This window comes from Lepisosteus oculatus, chromosome 10, assembly GCF_040954835.1.
Source record: "Lepisosteus oculatus isolate fLepOcu1 chromosome 10, fLepOcu1.hap2, whole genome shotgun sequence".
Lineage (NCBI taxonomy): Eukaryota > Metazoa > Chordata > Actinopteri > Semionotiformes > Lepisosteidae > Lepisosteus > Lepisosteus oculatus.
In genome coordinates, this window is record NC_090705.1 from 35925732 (window position 1) to 35948572 (window position 22841).

At 35.9% G+C, this 22841-nt stretch overlaps 1 protein-coding gene across 6 annotated transcripts in view; it reads right to left on the reverse strand.

Annotated features, from left to right (window-relative positions):
- Positions 1-3327: 3327 nt before the first annotated feature.
- Positions 3328-22841, reverse strand: part of fhod3a (formin homology 2 domain containing 3a) — a 240149-nt gene continuing 220635 nt past the window's right edge. For 5 of the 6 annotated variants that reach the window (XM_015356991.2, XM_015356990.2, XM_069195146.1 and 2 more), the window contains 6 exons: positions 18099-18289; positions 17229-17421; positions 14929-14952; positions 12216-12393; positions 10785-10946; positions 3328-7425 (listed from right to left, as the gene is read on the reverse strand). In XM_015356991.2, the coding sequence (XP_015212477.1) occupies positions 7343-7425; positions 10785-10946; positions 12216-12393; positions 14929-14952; positions 17229-17421; positions 18099-18289 (831 nt within the window). In that variant the 3' untranslated portion in view covers positions 3328-7342. The remainder of the gene's footprint in view (positions 7426-10784; positions 10947-12215; positions 12394-14928; positions 14953-17228; positions 17422-18098; positions 18290-22841) is intronic. The other variant, XM_069195145.1, reaches the window with a different exon arrangement.

The window sequence follows — 22841 nt, forward strand, 5'->3', positions numbered from 1 at the left end:
AAGGACAATTACAAAAAAAACTGCCATAAGGAAATGATCTCTTTGCAGTGGTCTTGAAACCAACACCCAGTTTGTGAAATTCAAACACACAATTGAGTACTGAAGAATAACAAAACATATGCAATAGTCTTACACACATACTGTAATAGATAGGTAGAAATGAAAGAAAGTGATAGATTTAATCTACTCCTGGAGTTAAACAGCTTCAGGGGAGAAAATAGAGCTCTTTTATATAGGGGATTGGTTGACATTGACATTTAATTGGTTAAATTTAAGTTATTCTTCCTATTGTTAAGGGCATACCCAAGCATTTACACAATGCTTACCATGGTAACAAACATGCAGAATGTGTTACCAAGACAAGAAATGAAAATACTAACAATGCATAGTGTATTTTGTAAATAATTATACATTTCCTGATTACTTGGTTATTAATAACCTGTCACTTTATTTCACACTTTTCCAGAATACTAAGAGAAAGAGAATAAAATATCTCCTTTTACTTTAACTCCTTTTCAGATTCACAACGTGCTGAACAGTAGCACATACAATATACAACAGAAGCAAAATGAAAAATAAAAAAGTATATCAAAGTGGTCTAGAGAAAACAATGCTAGAGTAAGGCTAGATTTACACATTATAATCTGAAGATATTTAAAGATATTTCTTTAAGCAAAGTTTGAAAGTGCTGTTAGTCTCAGAGCTTCTAACAGACTTTGGCAGTGAGTTCCATTTCCATGGTGTGCTGCATACAAAAATGGCCTGTCACTCAACGTGGATCCTGGTGTTTGCTTGGGTAAAAAGGCCAAAATCAGTGGATCTAAAGCTGAGAGCTAAACTATACTCACACAATACATCTTTAAGAAAATGTGGAGCAAGACTATTCAGTGTCTTATAAATGAAATTTTTGCAGTCTTCCATCACATTGTACAAGAACCTTGGCAACAGCCTGTCTTTTTTAAACTGCACAGATTCTCACAGGAATCTCTACAGTCTGAACCCTTGAAAGGAGAACACCTGTAGCACACACGTCTGCACTCAGATGGGGAGCTTAACGATGTTCAGTCTCTGTCTACAGCCATGACCTCCTGGCTACTAGGTGACTACTCCTCCTCTCAAGCTGAGTGTTGCACATACTGAACAAATTAACCGATCACAGGATTCCACTCCTCTGCTCGAGCCGCACAACCCAGCAAGCTCAAGCCAAGCTCTCTGGATTATTTGTGACATGAATGATAGCAGGAAATGACTTCCTGCACAGCTATGGAAAGTATGTTTTCTTGTCATTTTGTTGGATTAATTATATAAAAAAACAATAATAAAAGTAGCTTTTCAGCATGAGTTGTTCTGATGATACCATTAAAAACTGTTAATGGTCTACAAGTACAGTATATGTTCAAATACAGTGTGTTGTGTTAGTTTGAATACCACATATAACAGTACTTAAATATAGTACTAGTAGTAATTGACCATAGTATAGTATAGTCAATTTGTATCATAAAGGTTAAAGTAACACATTAATGCCTTTTTTGTCTCAAACAATAAAAAATGATTTTAGAATCAATTGTATTTATTTAGAATTTATTATCACATTTGCTAAATATTAGCTGATTTTAGCTCATAGAGGTTGTAGTTTGCTGTATGAAGTAACTGGTGAAAAACAAGAGCATCAGTGGAAAATGAGAGGAAGTCTCCTGAAACTTCAGGACACATCATGTACAAGGTTAATTAGAAACATTATGGGACACAGAAAATGGAAAATATTCAGATGCTATGCAGTCTATTTTATCCAGTGTCCTGGTTTAATTCCACTTTAGCGCTACAGTACCTACATTTCTCTCTCATTTAACCTGGTGCTAATCCTTAATACCGGACGGGGGGATCCTTTTTCATTAAATGTACAATACAAAATGTAAATTATTATTACTGTTGTTATTTCACTGAAACAGCTGTAGTAGACTGCCCATGGCAGAGCAAAGAGGAAAAGTTATAGTTACAGTAGATCAGATTATTACAAAAAAACTCTGAGAATAACGTAGGGTTGTGTGAGAGGAATGCTGACATGATCATGAAGAACTCTCAGCTGAGGGAAATGGCTGGGCTCACACTTGCAGATGAAAAAAGGGGAAATTAGAACCCTGTATAAGCCGATGTTTTCTGAATTTTTCTGAACAAAAGACCTCTTCTTGTGTGTCCTTTAAAATAAAAGGAATACAGATTTTTTTAGTTCATGGGCAATCTGAGGATGGATTAGCTTACCACAAAGTCCAAAGCTAAGAAGTTGCCTGTTGACCTTAAAGCCTGAAGGGGGCTGTGACAACAAGTCGGGACAAAAATGTGGTCCAGCTCCAGAAACAAAGTAGAGTGAGGAGCTGAAGAAGACAAAGTCCTGTCTAGACACATATAAAATATAGGAGGGATTTGGATCAAGGTAAGTTTCTGAGGCAAACAAAGCCAATTTTTGAACACATAATATTGTTAATTTATAGATATTATCAGTGACAAGAGGGATCTAGTTTAAAGCTCTTTTCCTGAACATACTAGAGAATAAGAATAATTGAAGTCTCAGAAAATCAATTGCTAATTTATGCTATACAGTATTTGCCAATATCAAACATTTATACCATTGACTGTCAGATACAGTAACTTAAGTATTGTAACAGAATCATTGTATAGGTACTGTGATGTGAAAGACCTGTGTACATGAAAACCATAGTTCCTCTATTATAAGAGAAGTGCTACTAAACTTAGGAAGAATTAACCTGATGTTTCAGCCCTTCCAACCCTGGGTTTGGTCCTTAACTTTGGCTGTTCTACTTTCCCTTGAGTTATTTGAATAGTCTAAATCCTATTTAATTTTATTCAGTGGATACTGTTTGTCCAAAGGCTGGGAAATTTCCAACAGTTTGGCACAATAACCGTTGATGATGTTAACTTTCCGTTTATAACCCAAATAGAGTTTATTTGGGTTCTAGAGTATATTTGTGCTCTACTTTACCAAGAAGTTTATCTCACCCAAGACTTAACCGATCTACTACAACAGGAGTAGATGCTCTCAGATCTGTTTCAGTTTTCTTTTATAGGTATGGTACAACCATCACTGAGTTCTCCAACAGCCCTGTGTGGAATGTGCACTGACAAATGTTCCGTCATCTGTAGTGACCTCATTCAACGGTCTGACTTGAGGTCATCGCTCCCGATTCCTCCACTTCATCACACTATCAAGGACTTACTTTTACATTAAGCTCATCCCAAAGGCAGTATTCTTTGTGATCTCACCAAGGTTAGATCACTCACAAAAACAGAACACAGTCTAGACAATTCATGATTGCTTCATAAAAGCTTTATTGTAAGATGTGTATACATACTGTTGTAGGGATGAGTGTAAAACTGACATTTCACTGTTTAAGCAGAGATGTACTGTCTATTCTTCACTTTGACATTGCATGGCACTGAAAAAGAGAGGTTATGAGCGCAGATTTTGTAGGTAAGAAAACAAACTTGTCTCCTTTTCACAAAATAAAGCTTTGCAAAGAGTCTTCCTAAGGCTTTAAAACGAGTTCAAGGTGGACGGATTGATTAGATAATTCTGTTGAGTGTGATTCAATCCATAAAAGAGAAAATTAAAACATGACATAAGCAATATCATTGACAATGAATCAAACAAAGAAATTCCCTTATCTAGAAGAAGCAACACATCTGTAGATATCTTTTTTTTTAACCATGCATGGCTTATTTTCTCTTAAATTACAATTCACAGAATAACACTGCTATTTAGCCTATATTACACTATACTACACAAAAAAAACTTGTAGCATGACATTTACACAATTTTACAGCATTTGTCCTTCCGTATTTGTTTCAAAATACTTTTCCATTATAATTTTACATTGTCGTTTTTTTACATTTCTCAGCTTTCAAGTGAGAGAAACTGTCTGAAAACAGTGATTCTATTATTTTTTAAAGAAATTCATGCTACAAATGGAAGATAAGGTGCTAGACAGTAACTACTGACAGTAACTACTGCTATTTACTAAATCTGTAACTCTTCTCCTACCATACATGAAGAGGAGAACATACCATAGTGCCTTGGTTAGAGTAGGTAATGTGTCCAAGTAACATGGGCATTGTGCTGTGAACTGTAATAGTATGAGTAGCTGTTTACTAAGACATTGTTACTTGCATCAGTAAAAATCTGAAAGGCTATGTTAAGATTTAATATCTTGTTCTAAACAACAAAAAGGAACAGAATACTTTAGTGAATGCCAATTGTTTAAAAAAATTCAAGATGTTGTCTGTCCTGTGGAAAATATTCTAATGGTCTAAATTGTGGGTCGTGTACAGTATCTCATTTTTGAATTGTTACTGAAAATAGCAGCTGCCCAATTATTATTCCATAGCCATTATATTACATGATATTACATCCACATTTGTTTCCTAAACAATACATTTCAGACACTTCTTTTAGAAAGGCACAGAAAAATGTGAAGCCCATCAATACGTCATTACATGTCAAAAAGCTACTTCTGTTTCTTTTAAATAGTGGTGATATCCAGCATCTTACAATCTTGCAATGACTGCATAAGGGGAGTAAAGTGTGGAATCTCCACATTTTGTCCTGATATTCACACGATAAAATCCTAAGGACTAGAGGTTCTCCCTACAGCTAAGTTTTTTATACTGCTCTCCAAGAGAGCCACCTCATAAAATAGAATACAAAGTTTTAACAAACATCCTGTTTGTAGCATGAGTTACATCGCTGTTATTCCAAAACACAAAACTTTTCTTTTCCTGGATTACATTTTCCACAGTCAAAGAATCTGGGGAATTTACTAAAAGGATGTGCAACGCTAATGAACCTTCCCTCTTGTATTTCTTAAATACATAACACATTCTAGAGGTACACTGTTTTTGGTACAATGTCTCAGAGGCAGGAGTACAAATAATATCAGGCTGTCATTTTAAAAGATAATGTGTAATATCACGTTTTCGAAAAACTGAAAGAAACAGAAACAAAGGATTTTAACAGAGGATGACAAATTCTTAACGGGTTTTGTAGCTGCAGTCCTGTTCTGACTATGCAGTATATGGATATAAAAAGCATTGTCAGTGTTAAGAGCACATAGCTCAGCAGTCTTATCTCTTTGAATACATGATCAGGAGAAGAACAATACAGGATATTGAATATGCATGTCATTGTATTATCCAGAAAGGGGCCACTTTTGCATCATGTTACTTGGCTTCTATTAGAGTTGAATATAAATGGCGTAAAACACTTTTTTTAAAGGAAACAACCTGGATACGATAAGAAATCATGCAGATATCATAAGACTATCCATCTTATAAACAGTAATCTTAATCATACTCTGCCTTTTTTAGAAAAGAGGAGATGGTGAAAAGAAGAATGCAAAATGAAGCCCCATGCTGCAGAAAAATGACACTTGGAGAAACAGATACACAATAATCTCTGTTCAACCTTGTCTATTTATATTTGTGCTTTTACAATTCTTACATCCATTTCTTACACAATGTTGTAAATAATTTTGATTTGCCCATCTGGACAATCAAATTTAATGTGAAGTAAACCCGATAAAACCTTCCTTTTTTACCCCTCTCCTTTATTGACTTCTACTATACATCATTCACTGTCCTTCTGCTCAGACTTTCCTCTCTTCACACAACATATTAATTTGTTTTCCATAAAACCATCTATATTTAACTTAAACTCAACAATCACCATTGCCTTGTATGCAAAGCCAACATTATCTCTTCTTCTAGCTTGATAAAACTGCAATTTCACTTTAGCTTTTATTAGCCAAGATGCATGCTAACTGACATTTTTATTTGTAACAGACACGTTTGAAAACTTCATTTGAACTTTAATGAGTATAACAATACCTCTATGCCTTTGAAGTGTAAACGTCATTTTTATATGATTTTTACTTTAATTTATCCTTCACATTTCTCTCTCTTTACACAGATGAGGGAACAAATTACTTCTGAAAGGTCTGCAAACCTGGTAGTTACTACACCCTCTGTTCTACTGTCCTGTAGAGTTCTATTGTGTCTGTTCCTCAAGGTTAGCATGACACTGCTAAGATAGAAGATAATGGATTTAATAAAAAAACACTTTGTACCGATATTTTATTATGACAATCACTACAGGTAATTCCATATTGAATGTTAAATTCTAACTGTGTTATACAGTTGTAAACCATTGCTGGCAATGGAAGAATACCAATTTTTAGAGTCTTTCAAATACTGGATCCTCCTTAATTAGTTTAAAATTACATTCTTACTACAAAATCTTCACAATTCTCCACATTCAAAATGTATTTTCTTTTCAGATAAATCTTTGCTTTCTAGCATACCCACATTCAAAGTATCACCTGTCAATAGCTGAAACATTAATTTACTACAGTATGCTACAGTACTGTATGAGTAATACTATAAAATCGCAACCTGAAGTTAAGTGATCACTAATTATATCATGTTCTTTCTTGTCAAGATGCAGAACCATTCTCTTTTTAATTGCAGTGTGTTATGGGCTACTACTTTTCTACACTGTTACAAAATAAATAAGATTTAAAAACATACAAAGAGATCTGTATTAAAACTTTCAAGGTGTTAATTTCAAGAGATCAAGTTTGTGAGCTTTTGACAGTCACTGTAATACAGTAATTCTAGTTCAGGCTCAAAACCACAATGGATCTAAGTCTTTTACTACAAGAAATATTCCTCCTCTTTAAATATATAAGCTCCCTCCATGTTTTACTTACAAAGGAGTCTTTTATTGTAGTATCAAGTAAAGAAGTCAGGTTGAACACTGTGCTTTTGTCTATCCTGTGCCTTAGTCTCGATGCTTGCTTTATGCTGCAAACCTTAAGTTTAAAAATAAACAGTAGACAGCAACCCAACAAGCATGAGTGCTAACCTAGCTTGGGAAAAGGGTGCTCTTCACACTGACAAGGCAAATATTACAATTACATGAGTGGTCAACAAACTCAGCTCATATGGGAGCAATTAACACAACAATGGGGGTTTTATACTTCCCATATCAGCTTAAGCAAACAACAACAAAAAAGAAGCCATATGTTTTCAACCTATAAAGTACTCAAACACAATCCTGATGTATGCAGCTGTCAAGTGTTCTAGTGCTGAGCTGTAACACACTTTTTATTTTTTTTAATTTTTCCAAATAATGTTGTCCCACAACAATAGCATGAGCTCCAAAGTGATCAAATGCTAGGTGGTATGGTTCGCACTCAGCTGAAAGGCATTTCCACAGCAAAGGTTGACCCAGGTGCTCTTTGTGTTTCTGGCCTGAGCTATTGAGGGCTCTTCACACCTGCATTTCCGAGGTGCTAATTAGTCCCAGTGCCTTGGCCTCCTCTGGTGTCAGGCCACTCTTTAGTGTTCTTCTCACTATGGAAAATGGAAACAAAAGGTAAGGGTCTAAGCAAGCCAAAAACAGATCTCTAAACTGGATCCTGCCTGAAAAAAATGTTAGATTTTTTAGAACAAAGTCAACAGGACTCGTAATTTAACACACATTCACCTTTCTGAAGCTGAGTTTACTCCCATTCAACAGCTCCAATAGGGTTCCAATAGCTCAGCAGTGTTCTGTGAATTTTATTACACCAGCTCTCAGTTTCATAGTTGGTCTAATTATTTACTTAACAGCTCAATTATGTTCTAACCTGGCTCTAAGGTGTTTTACAGGTAACTGTACCTATAGTGAGGTGAATAGTTTTACTGATCAACTGTAAAAGAGCTTAAGAAAACATCCTAGATATACTGTATGCCTAAAAAATAATTAAGCTACTCTCATCTCTACCTCTCCCTTTTACATGATTTTATCAAGAATAAATAGCAATGATGGGTGGCACGGCAGTGTAGTTAGCACTGCTGCTTCGCAGTGCTGGTGCCCTAGGTTCAATTTTGGACCTGGGCTGCTATCAGCATGGAGTTTGTATTCCTCCTTGTGTGTGATGGTGTTTCTGGGTGCTCTGGTTTCCTCCCACAATCTAAAGACAAACTGGTAGTTTAACTGAATCCTGGGAAAATTGGCCCTGGTATGGGTGTGTGCACATCTGTGTGTCTGCCCTGTGATGGACTGGTGTCCTGTCCAGGGTTTATCCTGCCTTGTGCCTGTTGCTTGCCTGTTTCTTAATGGGATAGGCTCTGGCTCTCCTGCTACCCTGAACTGGATGAAGCAGTAAGAAAATGGATGGATTAAATAGCAATGACAGTACATTTGATAACGTTTTAAATTTTATCACTGAGAGTGCATTCCTGTTTACTAAAATGCTTTGAGCTATTCTAGTGCTTCAGAATCTAAATATGAAGAGGACGTCCTTGTGCAAAAAGCATCCCTTGACAATCATAAGTTCTTGAAATCTGGCCGGACAGAATCAGGCCAGCATCCAATTGCTTTTAAATGGTTTTGTGGAAAAATATCTGGTTCATAAACTGGCAAAACATCAGACCCATAATATCTTTTTTTAAAGCTTCAGACTGAATTTTAGAATCTAATGAAAGCTAGAAAAGACCAAATTTCTTTTGAGATTGTGATTTATATCCCCAGTTCTAGCTAAAGTATGGTTTAAATAAAACACATAATGTAGACTACATTTCACTGAAAGAAAACAAAATGAAAACCGAAATGCGCTTCAATACGAGAGTAAGAGTTTTCAGCAGAAATTGTTCTTAGTCAATTTTCCCAGTGATGCTTTAGTGTTGCTAGGTTCCAAATGTTGACACTATGGAGAATCCTAGGTGATTAGGTGACAAACACATTGGGTCTCCTATGTTATTAACCTACTGTAGGTGTGGGTTAATCAATCAGTATTGTGTGTATCAAAATTAGAATTGTGAAAACCTACAAGAAACAATTTCCGACCTTATTTATTTTCCTACTCTTATGTGTTTTATACCGAGATGGGGGGGACTCTGATAGTGGCAGGCAAGAGTTTCATACTGTAGCTAGGTTATTTAAACACAGGTAGTCCGATGATTTATATCTGGATCTAAGTAAAAGCATCAGTTAAAAAAGCAGATGTTTTCTATTTTCTTTTTAAAATTTAGAATTGCCAGTTATTTTGTGATATGTACCATACCTGCCCAATTTGGAATCACCAATTGTTTTTGTTTTTCACTTCTTGGCTCACAGTGATAAACTCTGCAACCCCCGACATGAGGAGAAAAAGTGTAGACAGACTACTCCAAACCGCACAGGTTAGTGACCTTTGTCCTTTAAGACATCACAGGCTATACAGCCATGTACAGGAGGTCCAGAGACAACTGGAGGAGAGGTGAAAACAGCCATCAGCACTGCAAGGCTGCAGGTGCCTGAGAAGATGGAGGGGTTTCTGAGGCTTTCATTTTTGAGTAGGCTGAAGAGAAACAGTTCTCTCAGTTTGTAAATCCTTCAGCATATTGCATGAAACGTGTGAAAAATGCCAAGACTCTACATATGAAAGGGCCATGCCTTAACCAGGGAGAAAACAATACAATGTCCAACTACTCACCAAGGCAAGAAGGAAAAATCTTACATATCAGTGTATGTTGCATTTTGCAGTCAAGGGTGTTTTTTACTTCGTTTAAAAAAACAGAAGACTTTTTCCACATATTTTACCCTGCTGGCTTGTTAAATCCCAGGAACACTATTCATTGGAGAAGTCTGTTAATGCTTGCAACACATGGCAAGACAGACTGGTCAGGAATTGTCAAATACATTCATTGTTTTTTTAGTCCGAGATCTAAATCCTATTGTTTATCAAAAACCCACCTGAACAGTAACTTATGTTTGGATATATAACTAATATCTTATATTTAAATACACGGACAACACAGTGGTGCATTGGTTAGCATCTCTGTCGTGCGGCTCTGAGGCTAGGGGGTGCTACCTCTGTGGAGTTTGTACTGTATGTTCTCACTGTGTTCCTCTGGGATTCCTCCAGGTTCTCCGGTTTGCTCCAGCAGTCAAAGAGCACACTGGTAGTTTAATTGGCTTCTGGGAAAACTGGCCCCAAGTGTGAGTGTGTGCATGCACAGTATATGTCTGTGTGTGTGTCTAAACTTCAATAGACAGGCCTTTCCCTCAAGGCCAGTTCTAGTCTTGCGCCCATTGCTTGCCAGAACAGGCACTGGCTCCCTCACTGCCCTGAATTGGAAGAACTGGTTAGGAAATGGATGGATTGATTTAAATACACCTAGGCGGCCAGTTGGGTCATACTCAATCCATATGGGTCTTCAGTGGAGTTGTTCTGTGAAATTAAGACCATATGATCATAAATAAGGTTACGAATAAGGGTGGGGGGTTTGATCCATATTGCTCATTTGATCGCTATTAACATGCCAGTCTCAGATTGTCATACAGTCACTTCTTGAGGTTCCTGAAACAGCCAACTTCAACAGTATCACCTGCTACTTTGTTGAAAGTATTCCCTGCACTTCTCTTTAATTCTGCTCTTTAATGCAGGTCTTTAATTTGAACTTGTCAGCACAAGATCTTATCTCATATTTGGGCTTAGTCTATAATAGGTGCTTTTCACATTAAGTTCGTCGCTCTTACATTAAAAGCACTTCCCAGCTAAAGACACTTATGCAGAAGCACAATGTCTAAAGTAATAAAACAGGCTGTTAATGTATCTTGATTTATTCAGAATTAAAAACTGTCATGCAAAATTTGACACTTTAAATGAGGCTTCACAATTGAAGGGAATTTTACAAGAATATCTGTTACAGAATTCCAAAATTGCGAGTAATGAAACTTGACCTACAGGACTTCCTATTTGCACGCGATCTCTTTCTCTCTCTAGGCACAGCACGTTGACTTGGCACTTGGGTCGCAGACTTCACAATCCGCTCCATGATCTCGTCTGCTGCATCATCCGTTGCATTGGGTGAGTCGTCATTTGCTGTATTCCAGGATCCAACGCGGCCTACAAAATAAATTCCTGAATCCTGGGCACATTGAATTTGTAGGACCATACTGGAGAACAGTTGTACAGTACTTTCTATGGCATAGCTGCAAAAGGAATATCAGTTTCACTACAAGAAAGAACTAGTCTTTCTTCTGTGTCAATAGTTTGGCATTGCTTGTGATAAGATTGATTACATGTGATCTTTACGATTGTTCTAGTAATGAAAATGAAAGATGTTAATTATTTTCAGTGCTTTACAGTATGTGACCTTAATAAGAAGTGATATTCTGTAGCAATTTACATTTGGGAGAGGATCAAGTATAAAAATCTAAATCAAACATGCTGCATCTATGCTGAAAACATTAATAAAAACTGCACTGAAGAAGTCATTTGTTCAACGTTCCAAAAAAGCTTTCAAACAAGGAAATAAAGTATTTAAGTATTCATTTAAAGCCCTGTGACCTTCAATCCAGTTGTTTTATTTTTAAAATTTTATTCTGGAAATGCATAACAATATCAGTTGTTAATAGAAACGGATGTGAATATTGGCTGGTTTTGGAATCAAAAATATTCCTCTTGGAATTTGTCATTGCTTCCAAACTGTTCTTTGTCCTTTAATTCAAATGATCAGCAATAATGTGGAAAAAAGGTGTAGTACTAGTAATAACAAGCTAACATCATCACTTAAGCTATAATGTAAAGGTATAATATAAAGCTTTAATATTATTAAACAAAAACAAATTCTGTTCTTTTAGGTGAAAATATCCATTATCCGAGAAAAGTATAAATTATAACATTAAAGCTGATTTTGTTTTCTCTCTGGTCCAAGCACTAGCATGTAGCACATAAACAATTTCACAAAGAAACAGAAGAAATAATTAACTGCATGTGTGGCTTAAAAAATGTCATTTAATTACATTGGGGAAACAGATCTAACCCAAACCTTTTTGGAATACGAGCCTAATCCTTCATTAGAAGGATCCCAATACATTAATTATCCTATGATTTTAGAGCACAGGACTACAAGCACGCTACAAGGCAGGACTACACCTTGACTGGGACAATTTAAAGACACAAGTCAGACAGGAACACTTAATGTTGCATTTTTGGTAACACTTAAAGTTACTGACTGCAAAGTCTTGATGAAATCTGATTACATAATATATCACACCTGGCCTGTCTCAAGACTTCAGTTGACATGGAAACAACACACAGATAAAAATAATCAGCACTGGTCTGCAGTGTAGTGTGAGCAGTGTGAAGGTGCGCTTGTAAAGCCTGTCTTACCTCTGCTGGCTCGGGTTCGAGTGCGTACCCCCAGGACTACAGACGTGCTGCTCTCTCCACTCGTCACACTGCTCCTCAGCACGGCTTTCATGTTCTCGTGCTCAGCTGCGTCCTCGGCATACTGCAGGCCCTGTGGCTGGCTTGGGCTGCTGGCTGGAGCACTACAGAACTTCCCAGTCTGTCAACAACACACCACAGCAACATCATTTGCCAAACCCTGCTGTTAATTTTTGAAAAACAAAAACTATTGCATGCCTTGTAAAGGCCAAGATGAATCTGAATTCCCATCCTGGCAAACACAAAAGCATCAAAAGCATTTCACACGTGATCTTTGTTCTCTCAGATTGTTTTACAATCCATCCATTCAGAACAATTACTAGATTAGTCTGCAATAAAATCTGATATTTTTCAGGACTCTTTCCTACTTCATTATCATTGTGTTATGAACATACACATTTTATGCAATATTAAAGATAGATGTCACACATTAATTGGTTACATACAGAATTTTCTTTAATGTCTTAGATCATCTACAGCATGTTTTAAATGGGGAAAACAGATTTCTTTTTAAGAAGCACTTTTATTTAAACAAGTTTCAAAATAGGTTCTTTTAACTGTTAGTAAGAAGGTTCAGGTTCCTGAATGCATTAATTTAACACAGTTTCATGGCTGATCTGTCCAGCAGCTTGAATTTCCAAAGAATCCAAAAATCCATTACAAACAAATTAATTTTCAATAGGTTTAGAAGATAGCAAAAGAGTACAAGACATAAGACTACAAAATCACCCAGATGATCAAAATATCTTTTCACATAGGTATAGGTCCATACAGGAAGATTTTTCCAAAAGAAGGAAAAAATATACATAGTGGTGTCTTAAGAAAACAAGTAATCATTTTTTTTAATGATTCATTTAATTTAGCCTGAAGGTTTGCCCTGTTAGAAGTAGGCCAATTCAAAAATATTATAGGAATATTAACCACTTAGGAGATGGCATAGTGACTGGGTGTAGTGAGTGATTAAGATACTGAACTCATAAATGATGGACTGTGGGTTCAAGTCCCTGCTGCCGACACTGCTGTTGTAACCTTAAAGGAAATCGCTAAACAAAATAGAGGCTTAAATACACCTAACAATAGCTCAAAATATTTTCATTGTTTAGCTGTATGTTCCAGAACACTATCGTAATACCACAATTCCCATCTCAAAAATCAGTCCTACTGGTATAGCCTCCAGAGCCACAAAAGATGCCCTACTTTAGTAGAAGAAGTACTGCTAATGACATATGCTTATGAATCGTGTACATAGCAATGTTAATGGACATACTAAATTGTTTACTGTTTGTTTGTATACTTTGGGATGGGAAAGACAGGACAAAAATGTTCTCATAAATGAGAAAAAGGGTCACATTTCTCATTCATAAATTCGATCAGGGTCCCTTGTTCCTTACTATTAAATACTGTATACCTAAGGCCCTCCCTTGTGGATAGGCCTAAATTAGGTAAATACAACAAAAAAAAAACCACAACAAATTGATACTTAATACTCAGTTTCATGAACTGTATTCAGAAATGCCTCAGTGCTGTTAAACCACCTCAGAAGAAAAAAAAAATGAAGAGATGGTGTTAAGCTTAACAGGGTAGTTGGGATCTGTTCAAATACGGAAGTGCGTGCCATTAAATAGTGACCTCACATTCGCTTTATTGTACCACCTGGAGATCTAAGTAACACGCACTCATACCCCCTCAAAGCAAAGAAGTGGCCGATAAAGTTACTTAGACTTTACATAATCATTTTTATGCCTGAAAGCTATTGTTAAACATATCTCCTGAGCAGGGATCAAATGCTACCTAACAGGATTAAATTACTCAGCTAAAGCACTCTTTAATGGGAATCACCTGGATAAGCAATAGAAGACTGTTTATTTACCGGGCCTTTGGGTAAACAGCCACCTAATTCTATTGTTTGCTCATTCTAATATCATTAGTATAGCCCACAACTAGGGTAAGGGTAAGTACAGTATTTTTTCATAGCCAGGAAAACACAAACTGAACTTCAATGGACCAGTGGCAGCAGTCTAGACTCCTGTAATATGATTCGATGCCTTCGTAATGATTTCTGGGTATGATAACACAATTTTCTCCAGTTGTTTGTGGAATGTGTTTAAAATCAGTCATAAAACGTTCATGGACTCCTTTCAGTTAATTTTAAAAAAAGGAACTACATCTGATGTTTTCAAATGCAGATCATACATGGTGTGTGTTTCCTTGTTGCAATTTATTGGGCTACCCTGTTAGATTTTCAGGTTTTGTAGTCAGTAAACGGATATACTTAATTCCTTTTCAATTTCAATCCCTGAACCACCATAAACATCAATTACATGAGACAGAGCAAGTGCATTTTGAACATTTGTTAAAAATTGTGTATATTAGTTTCATTGCACTATTTTCTTAAAACACCAGAAGAGAAAATGATAATAATTTCCCACTTATAAAGGTAACACTCTGAAAAGTATCAAATGTTGCAGGTATTTGGGGATTTAATTAAAATGATCACAGCAAACAAGTGTCCACTCGGTATGTGCCAAATGCAAAGAAAAGGAAAGCCAGAAGACAAAAAACATTGTGATGTTTCATCAGCTGTTAGAAATAAACACTTAGCACACAAACACGCAAAAAGCAATCCAGCTCAGACTGGTCCCCATGACAACCCTACCTCACTTTCCTCTTCATCATCAGTCTGGAGGAAACAGAGCAAAGAGGAAATGGAATGAAGATAGAAGAAGAAAGCATTAAAGACATAAAGCATGTTACACAGCATGAAGCGGGAAAGGATGACAGACTATTCTAACTAATTCTAAAATGCAAGCAGACTTCATATGAGTATGTACAAATTGTGTGTCTTGTGTCATAAGAAGAGATTCATTTATTATAGATATGGTTTATTTTTCCTTTGCAACAGCATGCAGAGGTTTTCATATTCACACAGTGATTAAATAAGGGTTCTCTGAACTCAAACAAAGCTTTCGCCAAACCAAACAGGTTGTAAAGAATGAAATGTTTCTCTCAGATTAATAGGTTTTTATCATTACTTAAATAACTATTTGGCAGAGGAGAAAATATTTATATTTCAGAATGGCATTTTTTCTTAGATACAGTTTTTAATAAGCACTCTAATTCAAACCTCTGGTAGGTTAGTGATTTAATTATTCACATACATGATAAATGCTGAGAATACACACCAAGAAAGAATTTTCCTTACATTATTCAACCCAGATTCTCACCTGGGTTTTGAACAACTCCATTCATTTGATAACGATAGGTCTCACAGTATAATGGCCACAGAAAACCTCCTAGATTTCAAGCAGTAATTCCCTCAGAACACTGTATCCCTGGCACAGATTGCATATGCAGTTCTTGTTAATATACTTTTTCTTGCTGTCCTTTACTGAATTGATACACAGATCTGCTAAGTAAAAATGGTTTTCTCTCTATGTAACCTATTTAGAATCTATTGTTAACTTCATTTATTTGTTTATTCTTTAACAAAGCACGCTTATCACCACTAAGATATACAGTAGCATTCACTGTCATATTATAAGTTTAAGCCCTGAGTGCAATTCAGCCAAAGCACCAGGGTTTTCACCACTACTCTTGCAAGCAATAGAAAAGGCCATAAGATCTTGATCAAAGAGTCTTGATCTCATCTGAAGGACAGCACCTCCTATAACACTTTGTCCCAAATCAGAATACAGTGGCATTGGTTGAGAAATTATGTTCCAGAGAAATGTCATCTGTTTTTCTACACACCTTACGGTTTTCTCAGATCTGACGAGTCAACAAATTCCTGTGACCAACAACAGAACACAGCTATTTCTAGAACTTCTAATTTGATAGGTTTGACAGCTTTTTCATAGCCTATGGATCTATGTTATATCAAGCTGCATTTAGCACCATATTTTTAGTGGTGGGATAAATGTTTTTTAATAAAAAATCCAATGAGAAAACAAAGCAGATTTTGCATTTCTTTCTGGAAGGAATTGAGGAAGTTCATGAGGAGGTAGCTTTTAGTATGCGGGCCACATTTGTTCTCAATTATAAGCTATAATTATTAGCATTTTTTAGAAGAAAAACTGAATTGAAAGTGTAATTTGCAGGACTTAGTTTCAAAGAGAATTTGCAGGGATATTTTCATTCTCCCCGAGGAAACCTTAGCTTTTTTGAAATGAAAGTCCTTTGAAACTATCTTGAAAGTTGGCAAATTACTGGAGAACCTCTCGTTTTATTGAGGTGGATATGAAGCAGAGTTTGCTAAAGGGTTCCAATATTAAGAGAATTGTGTGTATGTGTGGTCCTGGTCTTAACAACATGGAGAAGCTGTCAGTCTTAGTTTAGTTAACTCTAGTGATCCCAATCATTCTACTCAATTACCAGTCTGTTCAATTTGATTTTGTTCACTGTTCGCTGAAGTAGCATGCAAGACAGCCATGGAGCAATGGAAAAAATCAAGCCTTTTTGTTAAACACAAGTTGTTGATTAATGCTAAAACATAGTAGTGAAAAATTGCAACTTCCAGAGCCACACTATAAATGACTTCAAATGTCTAAATTTAAAATGCTCACAGCCTTGATACAAATGACTCTTCTGTTATTCTGCTCTTTCCATGTTAATACATCTAAGTCACTGTTACATTAATGCATAGTCACAACGTCTGTGAGCCATTGTACTCTGAGCAAATGGTCCAGAACCATCTTCTAAATGTCAAAGACAGTGAGGGAGAGGTGCTTTGAACAGAAGCAAATGCTCCTGAGCAGAACTAAATGAACATAAGGAACAAAGAGTTGACTGGATGAAGATCTGAACTTTATATCAGTAACCACTTGAAAGTGATTACTGTGAACCCTAACCAGTTCCCAACACCAGACCATACAACCCTGTTGGAGTAAAGTCTTCAAATAAAAGATAAAGTCCTTCCAGCAGAACGCAATAAAGTGACAATGCAAGATTCAGACTTACGTCTGTGATCATTTTGCCCCTGGTCTTGTTTCTCTCGCGGTGGTTGGCTCGTTTCTGCTTCTGCTGTAACACTCTCTCCCGTGTGGTGCGGTACTCCAGGGCAAATTCACTCACTATCTTACAGAATTTGTGAATATTGACCTCTCGGATGGCATAGGCAGGGTGTCCCAAGAACAGGAGAAATGCATGAAACCTGAGTTAAAAACAAAGAAACATCTGAATAACCATTTGTTTCTGTTCTGTATGAATCACTTATGCCTGTCTCATACAGTATAAAGTACAAAAGGGATCTCACACAACTACACTATTAAAGACATCTGCTTGGTGTACAGATCTGGGACATCTCTTCAGCAGACTGTTGCTGGTCTATGTTTGTGCACTTTACCAAGCAGCAGCAAATCCTCTTTTCTGAGTTGCCTCAGATCTTGTAGTTAGAGTGAGAGCATCAGCAAGAGCTACATTCCTACTGCATCCAATACTTAAAGAGTATAAAGTGTAAAATAAAACATAACAGAGTATATCAAGATGTCACTTGATTGTATTTTTTATTGTTCACTTTTACTCTGTTGTAATCCATTTCAAAACCCTTTTTCCTCATTGTTTGCAATATAACGAAAATAATTAGATGGGTAAAAACATCTTCATAAGGAGAAAAGAAAATTCAGCCACACTACTTATTTAATATTAATAGGTAGTGTATATTACCAATTACCAATACTTTTAATGAAAGCACACCCTTCTCTTTTCGTCATTCATCATTCTCATTTTTATCTGCCTTGGTGTTCTTATGATTTTTATGACACTTTATAGAAACGTTTGCACCAAAAATGATTTTTTCAGTATTTTAAAATGTTAAGGCTCGTCTATTACCTATTGATTATCCTTCTATGCACAATCTTCAAAATGATGATCCTTTCAGCACAATCCTTCAAGAATTCTGACATCTTCTGTTTGAGGACTGGCTTCATCTCATGTTTTGCTATAACTTTAAGGTGATCCCAGGATGCTTTACAACGCCTCTCCATTTGACACAGGTTTTCTTGAAGCTGATCAAAGTCAACCTGAAAAACAAAAATAGCATTATAGACTACTTTTAAAAGCTTTTTAAAATGTTTTTTTTTGCTTTATATTCATAGACCTGTAACACAATAATTACAAATACATAAGGACTTTTACTGGTATTAATCAAATGTTCTTAATTATGTCAGTCTAACTTTCTCATTTATAAATACACTAGTCTTTGTCATGCATGGGGAAAGGGAGGCTTAGGTGGAAATAACACATAAATAACATGACTCTGGTATCTCTTTGCCCTGCTCTTGGATTTGATGGATCTGATTATTAGGGTAATGGATCTTTTGAGCTGGAGTTGTACATAGGCACTACAGTTAAGCAACACAAAGATGACATTTATAGACCTTCACATACATATTGTAAGACGTACATATGCACATATGACAACATTTTAAAATATGTTTTTCAAAATTATAGGTTCATATAGTTTGTGTGCAAGATTACGAGACTGTATTCAGCAATATATTAAGATTCTTTTGCGAACTTTTTATTTCCTTTGTGGAAATATGAGGGACCTTCCCTTCCTTGGAATTTAACTGCCTTGGAAAAGAGAAACCCAAACTAACCACATGTCTTTATATTCCTTGCTATATAGAAGCTCAATGTTGCAGGAAGGGGATAGCGTATCAAATTTAGTGCCAGAGCTTTGTTGGTCCTTGACTTTACTGATACACATATGTTAGAAAGCTTATGGATGTTTCCCTGTTAGGGCATACTGAAGGGGAAGTCCCATGTATTTGAAGTTAATCTGTGCATGAGCTGGGCAACTTGCTAGATCCCATCTCCAAAATCACACACAGAAATGTCCTACATTGAAAACAATTCAGTAAAATTAAAATAAAATTATATCCAATTTATGACTGAAATCCTAATGTTCTTTGACAACTAGTGCACTGTCAAAGGACTAATGCACTAGGAAACATGACTATTTTCCCAATTGATACAGGTGGCAAAATGTGCCCTCTCAATGAAGTAAAAAGTTCTAGTGTCACTTATGTTTAAGCGTAAAAGTGACAGTAGAAGCAAAAATCAGTGTCATTTGGGCTTCACGTTATTAAGACTGAAATTCTGTAGAGTGGAATCCAAATCAAAAAGATTGTATTTTTTAGGATATCAGTGGTGTGGTGAAGTGGTTTACGAATCGTGCTGTTATTTACTTATAATTTTTAACATTTTTGTTAAACTTTGTAAACTTTTAATATCCCTTCAGTAGCTATCAACATGTATAACAAATCAAGAACAACAACATTTCCTGGGTTTATGCCTCACTGAAATGTGCTGTGAAGTGTCCTCTTCTGTACTGGCTAAATTACTTGGCAGTGATGAAAGCAAAACAAGAACCTGACAACATCTCAGAATTCCAGCCTCTGCTTTTAAGTCAAACCTTGGCTTGTCACAAAGGCTTTTTTAAAGTTAGATACTGTACACTTTGTTAGATTTGCTTCGGTTGCCCATAGCTTAATTGTTCCTCTAATACTGATGAATCCCAGTTCTTTTTTTCTTTGTGGTTGAGCTGTCCACTCTAACATAATCTGTTTACCTTTAGGTTGCCCACATTAAAAAATCAGGCCAAGAGATGAAGGTTAGCTGATGCTTACATTTAACCAGCACTTCACAAAATCCAGGTGAACTTACTGACTATAGATGTATAAAATACAATACAGTAGTCTAACAGAACCTGTTTTGAAAATATTACTTTCCTTATGTGACCTAGAGAAAATATTTGACCCTTTTCCCACTCTTTGAAGAAGAGAATCCTTTGTGACTGATTTATGTGACAAGAAAATCCTTTCAGTTAAATCTGCTAATTATAGGGGAATACAAATCTGTAATTATTCACTGCTTTTTTATGTTCATGGAGGGTTTCTATCTCTTGAGAGAGAAAGATGTGGATTTCACGTTGTAATAAACAGTGCCAACTGCTTGGGGATCAAACAGGTGACCTTTTCCAAACCTTTGTTATGGTTTGATTAAACATCTGTCAAAAACCCATTCTCATTTCACAATATTTCTTTGTTTGTTGATATACACAGACTGACTAAGCCTTCTGTTTTTGTTGAGAAAAAGGAATCAGTTGAGGAAACTAAAATGATCTGAGCAAAAGAGCAAGAGGCTGTTGTAGAAGTGAAGGTCAATTATTCTCCAAGTGTTAAGTGAAAGTATATTAACAAGTTTTAATATACTTTCAATGAAAAGACAACTTTGGCACAGGTGCACTGTATTTATATTACCTAAACTCTTCTTACCCAGAAAGCTTTAAAGAGAAAATATGAATTTCACTAAATATTATGAAATAGATGGAACAAAATTCTAATTGCTATATCAATTAGAATTGATATGCTAAATGTATATGTTATATCAATTAGAATTTACCCCAATTGGATATATGGAAGAAAGCATTCAATTATATTATCTCACCTCTAAACAGAAGAGATGAAACACAAGTATTTAGAACATACTAATTCTGTATTAGTTTGTTCACTTTTTAGTTGTAATGAATTAACACAGACTTAATTATTGCAGTCTTCTTATTATTTTTTGTGAAAACAACAGGTGAGCATGATATTTAAACCATAAACTACAGTTAACTTCCTAACATTAATCAGAATTTACCCTTTAATTGAATGAAAAAAGTTGAGATGACTGGGAAACAGGAAGAGAATTCAACCTCACTCACTGCTCATTACTCAACTCCTTATTTTCAGCTTTTTACCATTCGGCTTTCTTTTTTATTCTTCTTCTGTAGAGAGCCAATGAAACCTTAGGAATTCTAAATACAGTCCTCAAAGCATTTTTTCAGGCATACTCAATCAATAAAAGGACAACATGCTGATCTGATTGCAAAGATTTGCAGTTTGGGGTAGACTATTCTCTTCCAATTTATTGAAGGGATTAATTCGAATATGGTAATCCCTTCTGTCTCTGATGGGCTACTACCCAGCCCAGGGAAAATGCAAGATGAAAATAAAAGCTAAGCAAGTGGATTTTCTGGAAAAGAGCTATATACTGTATGTGTAATGAATTATTTATTTATATTATTAGATTCTGTGTAAATTATATGGAATTTTAAAATCTATATAATCATTCTTAATGGGAATAAACAAAAACTGAGATGTGCTGCTTCTAAAAATCCACTTACTTTCTCTGATGCACTCACATTACATTAAAAATAATTTATCTCCTTTTAATGTCTATACTGGCTCCATAAGGAGCTCCATAAGAGCCGGTATAGACTTTAGTATAATAACTTTATACTCTGCTCCTACAAAGGACTGCGGTTCAATAGTTAGACCTGGACCCTTCTTTAATACCTCAAACTGGAAAACAAAGCCTCTCATTCTAAAATGGATAGCCTATACAAATATTGTCAGGAGAATAAAAAAAAAGCTGCTCTTTGTATTAAATTCAAAGGAGCAGGGACAATTAAGCAGAATGCTAAATAAACAATATTGCTGGTGCGGTCACTGTGTATGAAACAACATTTTGTTATTAATTCAAAGCAGAGCCCTAACACAAAGCAGGCTGGGGATCAAAGCAAAACCCTTTCCTTGGGTATGGCATGAGAGATTTACTACACATTAAAACAAAAATAATCACAGGGTCAACCACAGTCATGCTAGTGCAGGTTTCAAAAAGTCTGGCACAGATTTTGTGTTCCGGCAGCCTTGATTGTACCAGGTTTACTGGTTACTTGCGCATTAAAGTAATACAGAGTGTATTTAAAAAAAAAATCCAGACAGGCAACTGCACTTTTTACAACATTTAGTCTGCCAGCACCTGTGTTACCAGAAAGGAAGCTGAGGTTTTAGTTTATATAAAGAAAATAACTATGCTTTTTATTACCTTTGTTCTGAGGCTAAATGAGCAGCCTTGACACACAAAACATTATTGTCTTAAAGTATATAATTCAATGTATTGACTTACAAGTGCACCATAATACTGATGGAGCACTTCTACTCTGAATAATGACATGTATAAACACCCAAGACAAAGTTAAAGGCTCCAAACCTTTTACCAGAATACTTGTGCCAGCTGCCGGAATTATTAAACAATGTTATGTGGTTTATTGTACCTGCTCTCAACCTGAGAATCAACTGTGATCTCCTCCTCTGGAAGGGTTTTGGTACAGTCCAGGAGAGGTGACCCAGTCTCTCCATCTCACCAGCAATCTCAGCTGCCTTATTATTATCTTGTACATGCTACTGTCTTGTCCCGCCTGGACTGGTATACGGTCACAGAAAGACCAAAAGAGTGAAGTATTGAGTGCTACTGAATTCTTGTCACTAGACTGTTTATATACAAACAGAGGTTACTTCAGATAAGAATAGTTACAAACAAAAGGAGGCTACTTGGCCCATGTAGTCCATTTGGTAGTTACTGATTAATCTAAGGATTTCAATCCGCTTTAAAAACATGAATGAATCACGTGTTTTATACACAACCTTCTGTGTAAAGAAATTAACAGTATTAACATTTAGGATAACATTTAGATTTCTCATTTAATTAATTTAATATTTTGACCCATTTTAAAAATGGACA